This window comes from Camarhynchus parvulus, chromosome 23 (assembly GCF_901933205.1).
Source record: "Camarhynchus parvulus chromosome 23, STF_HiC, whole genome shotgun sequence".
NCBI classification, from domain to species: domain Eukaryota; kingdom Metazoa; phylum Chordata; class Aves; order Passeriformes; family Thraupidae; genus Camarhynchus; species Camarhynchus parvulus.
Genome location: NC_044593.1, coordinates 2,691,902 through 2,700,643, shown reverse-complemented (window position 1 = coordinate 2,700,643; position 8,742 = coordinate 2,691,902). Strand labels below are relative to the sequence as shown.

At 63.3% G+C, this 8,742-nt stretch overlaps 2 protein-coding genes across 2 annotated transcripts; both read left to right on the top strand.

Annotated features, from left to right (window-relative positions):
• Nucleotides 1-1,778: 1,778 nt before the first annotated feature.
• TMEM35B (transmembrane protein 35B) lies at nucleotides 1,779-3,217 on the top strand. Its single transcript, XM_030964446.1, has 3 exons — nucleotides 1,779-1,886; nucleotides 2,462-2,642; nucleotides 2,734-3,217. The coding sequence occupies exons 1-3, from the start codon at nucleotides 1,788-1,790 to the stop codon at nucleotides 2,862-2,864; spliced, it is 411 nt and encodes a 136-aa protein (XP_030820306.1). The 5' UTR covers nucleotides 1,779-1,787; the 3' UTR covers nucleotides 2,865-3,217.
• A 1,021-nt stretch (nucleotides 3,218-4,238) lies between these two features.
• Nucleotides 4,239-6,685, top strand: LOC115912741 (platelet-activating factor receptor-like). The gene is made up of 2 exons (XM_030964430.1): nucleotides 4,239-4,271; nucleotides 5,138-6,685. The coding sequence occupies exon 2, from the start codon at nucleotides 5,139-5,141 to the stop codon at nucleotides 6,141-6,143; it is 1,005 nt and encodes a 334-aa protein (XP_030820290.1). The 5' UTR covers nucleotides 4,239-4,271; nucleotide 5,138; the 3' UTR covers nucleotides 6,144-6,685.
• Nucleotides 6,686-8,742: the final 2,057 nt, after the last annotated feature.

Here is an 8,742-nt window from a genome sequence, read left to right as displayed (position 1 = left end):
GTGGCACGAAGTGTCATCAACATTTGGCTGGGACCTGCTTTGCCAGATTAGAAACATGAAAATAAATTGAATTTCATGTGGCAAAGTGGTATGAAACACTTGAGAGAGGTCTGAATGCCTGGAAGTGCTCATGGCAGGGGGCTTGGTGCTGCACTAGGAGCTGCTGCTGTTTTCTCTCAGGCAATCAGGTGCTGGTTGAGGGCAATCTGATGTGTTTCACTCTGATTTGATGACTTTGTGATATTGTGTGGATCCTGAAAAGGCTTCAGTGAGGTTTGTGGCTCCTCAATAGCTGCCCTGCAGGGGCTGGGGTTCAGTGTCTTTGTCTCCACAGCTACTGCAGCTTGTGCAGCATTTTTTCTTCAGATTCTGTTATTTTCCAGTAACTTGTCCTCATTTCCACTGTTGCAGCACTGGCCTGCTTCCTGTGAGGAAGTGTTCCAGCGTTCCATGTGCTGAGCTGCATCTCCTCAGCTCCCTGCTACGAGCAAACTGCAGCCTGTGTGTGTCCTGTAGGGACAGGATCGATTTTCCCTGGTGCTGGTGTTGGCCGTTCCCATCACCTGGGGTGTCCTCTGCTGACACCTTGTTCTACCAAATAGTTCATTAAGTAGCTTCTAATCAATAAAAGATCAGAGACTGAGGGCAGATACACTTGAACAGTATCCTGGGAGCAGCATGTGCTGCCCTGATCCCACTGAGCTGCTGCACTCAGTTTTTCAGGTTTTGATGTTTATTTTTTAATTCCTTTCTAACCAAAGAGCCTTCCAAGCCGTGAAAGCCTGGAGCCTGCCCTGGCCTGTTGCTGTCAATGCGTGTTGTGCCAACCCCAGCTCCAAATCATGTTGAGCAGCTGAAGAATCATGTGTTGCCAGGAATAAAAATAGTGTCACAGCCACTGGCCCTTGTCCAAGCAGTGCCTGTGGCAGCCCCTGAAACCTGGTGGCCGAGCTGGGGCCGGTGCAGGTCCAGGCTGGCCGTGCTTTCTGTGCCCCACAGTGCTTCCTCTTGCCTGGAAAACACTTCAGGCACTCATGATTTATTGGCATTAAAAAAATATTTCCACTTGAATTACACAAACGTCAGCGCCTGCGGCTCCCCTGGGGCCGGCTCTCGCCAATCCCGAGCTGCCGTTCCCGGAGCTCGGCCTGTGCCGGTGCTGGAGCAGCGCGGGCGGTGCCGCAGAGCCCGGGGGAGCGCGGCCGCCTCCGTCCCCCCGAGCGGCCTCCCTGGGGCCGGAGCATCCTCTGCTGCCGCTGTCCGCTGCATTGGCTCCTGCCTGCGCCGGAGCTGTGCCTGCTCCATGGGCTCCTGCCCGTTCCATGGGCTCCTGCCTGCTCCGGAGCTGTGCCCAGCACTGCCCGTGCCCTGCCTGCCATCGGTCCCCGCAGCCCCTCACACCCAGATGCTGCCATGGATCACACCTGCTCTCAGAGCCCACGAACCCCAGCTGTGGGATTTGTTGTGGGGTGAGGGGGGTTCCCTTTTCTTCCGGCTCTGTTTCGGTGGGAGGACTTGTCACAGCTTGGGGGGTGACGGTGCACATCTGAGCGCCCCCTGCCCCGGCAGCACCCAAGGGTGAGGGGGTCCCTGAGCCTGCGGGGCTGGGCCGGGCTCAAGCGGGCAGGGAGCGGAGCCGGGCTGGGAACGGAGCTGGACTGGGAACGGGGCCAGACACGGAGCGGGGCCGGGTTGGGAGCGGCTGGGAACGGGGCCAGGCTGGGAACGGCCGGGAACGGGGCCGGGCCGCTCCGCCCCGCTCCGCCCCCGGGCCCGCCCGTCCCGCCATGGCGGCGGCCCTCCGTGTCCTGCTTGGGCTCTTCTTCTTCCTCACGGGTGCCCTGAAGGTCTCGGACTGGCTCTCTGCCGACCTGCACCGGCACATGGTGAGCGCGGCCACGGGCTCGGCGGGCTCGGGGGCCGCAGGGCCGAGCCCGGGGGGAATGAGCAGGATGGGGGCAGTGCAAAGAGCAAAGAGCACTTCGGTGTGCAGGGCTGAGCTCCGGGGCAGACGAAAGGAACAGGTTGGGATGCAGGGCTGAGCTCTGGGGGAAAGGAAAGGAACAGGTTGGGGTGCAGGGCTAAGCTCCAGGGGAAAGGAGAGGAACAGGTTGGGGTGCAGGGCTAAGCTCTGGGGGAAACCTGCAGGGCTGACCCTGTTGTGGTGCAGGGCTGAACCTTGGGTGAGAATGAGCAGGTTGGAACTACAGGGGTTCAGGGTGGAGCACTTCGGGTGCAAGGCTGAACCTTTCATTGTGAGTAAGCCCAGAATCCCTTGGATCGCATGGCTGATCCCCTTAGGGTGTGTGGTTGAGTTATTTAGGATGCAGAGCTGGAGTTATTTAGGATGCAGAGCTGATCCCCTTGGAAGGCAGGGCAGGGCAGAGCAGACAGGCTGGAGGGGCTGTATTTCCCCAGCCCCAGGCTCAGGGCTGCCTCACTCCTCTCCCACCCTTCCCAGGCATCGGAGTTCGTGCGTTTTGCCAAGGTGTTTCCCCTGAAGGACTTGGGGTTTGTGCCGGAGCCGGGCAGCTACCTGGCGGCCGTGGGCTGGGTGGAGGTGACGGCCGGGCTGTTGCTGGCATTTGGGCCCCAGCTGCTGCAGGAGATCAGCAACTTCATCCTCAGCGTCGTCATGATCGGTGAGAGCCAGTGGGTGCCCACTGCCCATGGTGGGGTCTGGGGACACCCTTGGCCAGAGATCCCCATTCCTACACTCTGCCCCATGCCCAGGTGCCATCTACACGCTGCTGGCGCTGCAGGAGCCGCTGGCCATGTGTGCCCCGGCCACCCTCTCCCTTGGCCTCCTCCTGCTGCTCAACATCCGCGGGTACCCAGCTGCCCCCCGGCCCAAGTTCGAGTGACGAGAGGCTGGAAGGACAGACGGGAAGGACAGACGGCTCGGCTGCTGGGGAGCAGCACCTTTATGGTACTTTCAGGGACGACGTCGCATCCTGCAGGGTAACTTGCTGATGAGACACAGTGTGTCCTCTCCTGCCTCTGCCCGTGACTCTGGTGCTGGTTGTCCCCTCCCTGTGGGACCTGGGCTGGTGCTGTGGGACGGTGGCCATGGCACCACTGTGACACTGCTGTGACACTGCTGTGACACTGCTGAACTCGCACAAGGTGTCCGTCTCTTTCCAGTGTTTGGCCACACTAAGCAGGGGCTGGCTCTGCTCTCTTGGGGGCTTTCAAATTTTGGAATAAAACCTTTTGTTTTTCACGTTTTGCCTCCCTGTTTATTTCTGCTTTCCCCCCATGCTAAGCTTCGGGGGCTGAGGGGATGTCCTGGGGCTGGAGGACCCTGTCCCTGGGGACAGTGCCTGGACACAAGGCCTGGGGACGTGTGGGAGCTGATGCAGGAGCTGGCACAGAGGCAGATGGACAGTGGGGAGAGCCCATCTGGGGTGGGATCCCTCACCCAACAATGTGCCAGGCCCCTTGCTGCACACCCAGGGAGCAACAGGAGCGAGTGCCCAGGCAGGCATGTGCTTTTTGTGGATCTTGCTCCCACAGAGAGCCACCCTCTGCCAACCCAGATGGGCACAGCACACTCACAGCTCACCTGCAGTGGCTCCCAGCAAGGGGGCTGGGATGGCTGTGTGGGGAGTCTGGCTCTTGGGATGAATTAGGGGGTGTAAGACACCCCTGTACCCCTGGTGAGACCTGAACTACCTCGGGGTGACATCCTTGGTGTCCCAAAGGAGTCGCACACAAGTTGCAGGGCCACACAAAGCACTGAGTCAGATGCTCACAGATCTTGGAGGGGGGGCTGTAGAGCTGCTCCCCTTAAAACCAGCTTTGAAGCCAACAAAAGCACAAAGAGGCAGGAGGAGGCAGATTCCTGCTTTGATCCCTTTGGGGCATCCCTCTTCTCCCCAGCTGCCGGCTGCAGAAACTTGACCCTCTGCTGCTTTCATCCAGGCATGGGTGGGAGAAGGGCCCTGGGAAATGGAATTAGATGAGGCTGGGGGCACGGGAGGGGGGTCAGCCAGGCCAGTTCTGGCCACTCCCACATGTCCCCAGCCCCATCAGCCGGCGCAGGGGATCTTAGGGTGGCTCCAGCAGGGAATTCCCCATTACATACACACACAGGTGCTCTCCCCACTCCAGCTGCTGTCCCACAGGCACTAACACAGGGGGGCTTGGGATGGTGGGTGGGGGTCAGGCAGCCCCTGCCTCCCCCAGCTCTTAAAGCCGTCCCCAGCCTGGCTGGGTCACAGTGAGGAGCAGCCAGAGGGGACGGAGCCGCTCCTGCCTGACCCGACGAGGTGAGTAACAATTGTGATGTGGGTGAGATGGAGCATTCACTGTGTGTGTGATGGGGAAGGAGGAGAAAAAGGGGACCACTGAGGGATTCAGAGGTTCCTTTGGGGTCCAAATGAGGTCCCCCAGGCTCAGCAGCTCGTGCTCTCTGCGCTTCAACCCAGGGTTGGGTGCTGTGCGTGCCGAATCCAGCCCTGCTGTGCTGGAAAACACCAGCTGGTGACTCAGTGCCTTCGTTGGCGAGGTGTGGGCAGGCAGTGATGGGAGGTGAAGTAACTGCAGCCCTGGATACAGCCACTGCAGCACAGTGTGCTTTTCCATGGCCAGGACCAGAGGCAGACCCCGCTGTGCAGGACTGGGGGGTGTGGGGGGATGCTGGCCCTGTGTTTGAACCCCCTGTCCTACCTGGGTTTCTCCACTCTGCAGCTCGCTGAGCCAGTCAGCGACTTCCCCATGCCTGGCTCCATGGGGAATTTGGGGTGCTGGGGGAGGGCTGGGGTGGGTGGCCCCACAGGCACGTGCTGTGTGGGAGGTGTTAAGCCCTGCAGCTGCTGACTGGAGCCAGCGTGGCACCTTCGGGTGCCTCTGGCTGCAGCTCTGTCCCCTGGCTGTGCTGCAGCTGTGCCTGCCACTCCCTGCGAGCTCTAGCTGGGCAGTTGACAGTGGCCTCTAGGCTCCCTTGTTGTGTGGGGAGACAGAGCTGGGGTCTCCTCCTCTCCTGTGTGAGCTGAGCCCTTCTGGCAGATGAAGGCATCCCCGCAGGGCTCTGCCTCCAGTGCCCAGCAGTGCCAGCCAAACAGGTCATCCTGTCCAGGTCAATGTCCCTCCCCTGTCCCCAAGGGCTGCCACTGACTGTTCCCCATCTTTGCAGGATGAACAGCTCAGTGCCAGGAACGCTGCTGGTGGAGCACCCTGGAGAGTGTGTGCCCAACAACCCGGTGCAGTTCGTGCTGGTGCCCGTCATCTACTGCCTGGTGCTGTGTGTGGGACTGCCGGGTAACCTGGTGGCGTTGCTGGTCTTCCTGCAGAGCGGCAAGGTGAGGAAGGCCATCCGCATCTACCTCATCAACCTCACGCTGGCTGACATCCTCTTCAACCTCACCCTTCCCCTCTGGATCCACTACTACCTGGCTGGGGGGGACTGGCTCCTCTCGGAGGCCACCTGTCGCCTGGCAGGGGCCGCCTACTACCTGGCGACCTACAGCGCCATCACCTTCATGGCCCTCATCAGCTTCAACCGGTTCTGCGCGGTGCGGGCGGCGCGCCGGGTGCTGCCGCTGCCGGGGCCCCGCGGCGCCGCGCTGGCCTGTGCCCTGGCCTGGCTGCTGGGGCTGGGCTGTGCCGTGCCCACCCTGGCCACCCACCAGACCTTCCGCACCGCCGCCGGGACCACCGCCTGCTTCGAGCAGCACGGGCGGCAGCGGGGCTATGCCTACGCCATGGTGGCTTTCTTCTCTGCCGCCTTCCTGGTGGTGCTGGGCACCTACGCCTCCATCGCCAGGGCGCTCTCGGTGCCCGCCACTGCCTCGCCAGGCTCCCACCGGCAGCAGGCCCGTGCCATGGTGCTGGGGATGCTGCTGGTCTTTGTCGTCTGTGTGGCCCCCTACCACCTGACGCTGGCACCTTGGCTGGGTAGCCGGCCCTCTGCACCGCTCTGTGCTCCCCCCGACACCCTGGATGTGCTGCACACGCTGAGTGTGGCCCTGCTCAGCCTCAACAGCTGCCTGGACCCCGTCATCTACTGCTTCTCCATCCGGCGTTTCCGCGCTGACCTGCAGCGCACCCTGCGCAAGATCGGCCGGTGCTTCCCGCTGCCCCCGCCGGCCCCGCCCGGGCCGGCGTCTGTTGCCCGAGCATCCTCCTTCACCTCCTCCTAGCTGGGTGGGCACCCGGGTCCTGCCCCCGCCTGCCCCGGTGCCACAGCCCCGCTGGGACCTGGTCCCTGTTGCCAGGTGAGGGATCGGGAGCAGCGTGGGGGGAGCTCCGGCTTCGTGCGCTCCCCTCCTCCCACCCCGCTCTGCTCTCTGTGCATTCCCACGCGCCCGCAGCTCCTGCTCGAGCACAGATCCTGCCCCCCGCATTGCAGGCACTGGGAGCGTGGCACTGGGAGGGTGTCACTGGTACTGGAAGAGCATCACTGGCACTGGGAGAGGGACTCACCCAGCAATGGGAGCTGAGCCACAGTGGGGTGGTGAGGGATGCTCAGAACGGCGAGGGATGCTCGGTGGTTGCTGTCGTCTCTCGGGGGTCTCCATCCTGCAGGGACATGCTTGACCCAAGATCCCCATGGCATGAGCTGGGCTGCTGAGGGGGCTGTTTGAGTCCCCCTGTCCTGTTCTGCAAAGCCTCTAAGCCTCATGCCTGCACCCCTCCTGCTCTTGGCCAGGATTAAAAATGAACGAACCAAAGGTTTCTTCTCTGGCCCCTCACCGAGAGGTTTCTGTGTCCCGGGGAGGGCTGGGTATGGGGCAGCCCCGGTCCCCGCAGCCCCGGCCCCCAGCCCAGCCCCGCTCCTGCAGCAGGACCCTGTCCCAGGTCGGATATTGCACCGGGGGCTGCTGACCCGCACCCCCTGCCCCATCCCCTGCCCTGCCCAGCCCCCACCCCGCCCCCGCCGCCCCCGCCCTGTGAGCCCCGGCGCGGCGGGGGCGGCGGAGCGGGCTCGGGGCCGGCCGTGGGCGGTGTGTGGGAGGAAGATGGTGTTTTCCCAGCCCTGGCTCATTCCTGCTGCCAGCACAGCCCTGCTCCCGGTGCTGCACCGGCGGGAGAGCAGAGCCCCCGCTGTGCAGCCAGGCGGGTTCTGGGTGTGCTGGGGGCCAGGGGTGCATCAGCTGCCCCCCAGCTCGGGGTGTTGCTCGCCCAGCACAGGGCTGCTCTCCAGCACACTCCAACCCACGTGCATGGAAGGAAATGTGAGGCACTGGGCTGGAGGAGATGTGATGCCTGGGGACTGCTGGCATGGGATGGGCAGGGTGGCAGTGGGCACAGGATGGGTGGGTGGTGCTGTGCCTGTGTGTGGTCAATGATTAAAGGCTGCCTGGATGCCTGCAGAGAGGTGGTGGTGCTGGGCAAGGCCTGACCCTGGGGAATGGGGTCTCCATGTGCCATGGAAACTGCACCACTGTGACCCAGGGACACCGTGGCTCAGTAAAGCCAGCGTGGGTTCATGGGGTGCCCGTGCTGCCCGTGCTGCCCGTGCTGCCTGGACACTATGCCCCCATGGCTGGAGCAGGATGATGCCTCCATGTGCCGCAGTGCTGCTGCTCAGCAGAGCTGGGACATGTCCCAAGGTGCCTCTGCTCCACACCAGGCCCCAGGCCAGCTGCCTTCGACCACCCAGTTCTTCCCCTTTTGAAGTTCCTATTAAATTTTAATCCTTTTATATAACTGCTGAAGGAGGGGGCAGAGCTCTGCTCCCCGCCTGCAGCAGGAGCAGCCGTGTCAGCAATGCAGGATGCTGCAGGGCCTGGTGGGCTCTGGGGCTGGAGATCTCTTCCTGGGGGCACCAGGACTTTTGAGGGGCTCTCTGCACACCAGGAGTGGGGACAGCTCCAGCCCCAGCTCCGGCTCTGGCTCTGCCAGGGTGTCCTGTTCAGAGGGAAAACCTCAGCACTTGAACCACAGCACTGGGACATGGACAGGACTGCTTAAAAACACACGTAGGGCACTTGTTTGGGCCATGTCCCCCCACGCACTGGGCAGGGCCTGGTGAGGCGTTCTGGGCTCAGCTTGGCACCAGGCTGGGGCTTGTGCCACCGCACTGCTCCTGCCACCGTGCAGGGCGTTACCCAGGTTATTGTTCCTGCACTTCCAGCCCGTGCTCGGTGTAATTATTATTATTATAATTATGATCAAATTACAGGGTGTGGTGTGAGTGGCTCAGCGGGCAGGCAGCAGCGGGTGGCTCTGGGTCTGCTGGGGGAAGGCTGGGCCTCAAGAACCTCACCCTGCCCGGGGCTGTCCCTGCACCCTGGGGCTGTCCTGGCACCCCGGGGCTGTCCTGTCACCCAGGGACTGCCCCGGGGCTATCTCAGTACCCCGAGATTGTCTTTGCACTCTGTCCCCTCCATGGCAGGCTGTGTGCCCGTGCTCAGGCGTGGGTGACGGTCCCGGGGTGCCCTTGGCTGGCTGGGGTGATCCAGGGGGGTGCCCACGGGTGGGTACCCCTTGTCTCGGTGTCAGTCCAGCTCCTCAGGGCGCCTCGGGGGATGCCCACGGGTGGGTACCACTCATCCCGCGCCCGCAGCATCTCCCCGGCCCCACGTGCGGCTGCCCCCGCTCTCCCCCGCCGGGGGTCCCGGGGCGCCGGGAGGCGGCGGCAGAGCCGCACCGGAGCCATTTTGCGCCGCCGCCGCCCGCTCTGGCTCCCGGGGAAAATCCACCGCCGTGTCTTGGCGGCGCCGCGGCGGCCCCGCTCCGCTCCCGCCGCTCCGCGCCCGCCCGCGCTGCACTGCGGGGCCGCCGCCACTCGCATGC

Coding starts and splice junctions, on each gene's coding strand:
- TMEM35B (XM_030964446.1), top strand. CDS start 1,788: ATGGCGGCGGCCCTCCGTGTCCTGCTTGGGCTCTTCTTCTTCCTCACG. Junction 1,887..2,461: donor CCGACCTGCACCGGCACATG/GTGAGCGCGGCC, acceptor CACCCTTCCCAG/GCATCGGAGTTCGTGCGTTT. Junction 2,643..2,733: donor CCTCAGCGTCGTCATGATCG/GTGAGAGCCAGT, acceptor CCCCATGCCCAG/GTGCCATCTACACGCTGCTG.
- LOC115912741 (XM_030964430.1), top strand. CDS start 5,139: ATGAACAGCTCAGTGCCAGGAACGCTGCTGGTGGAGCACCCTGGAGAG.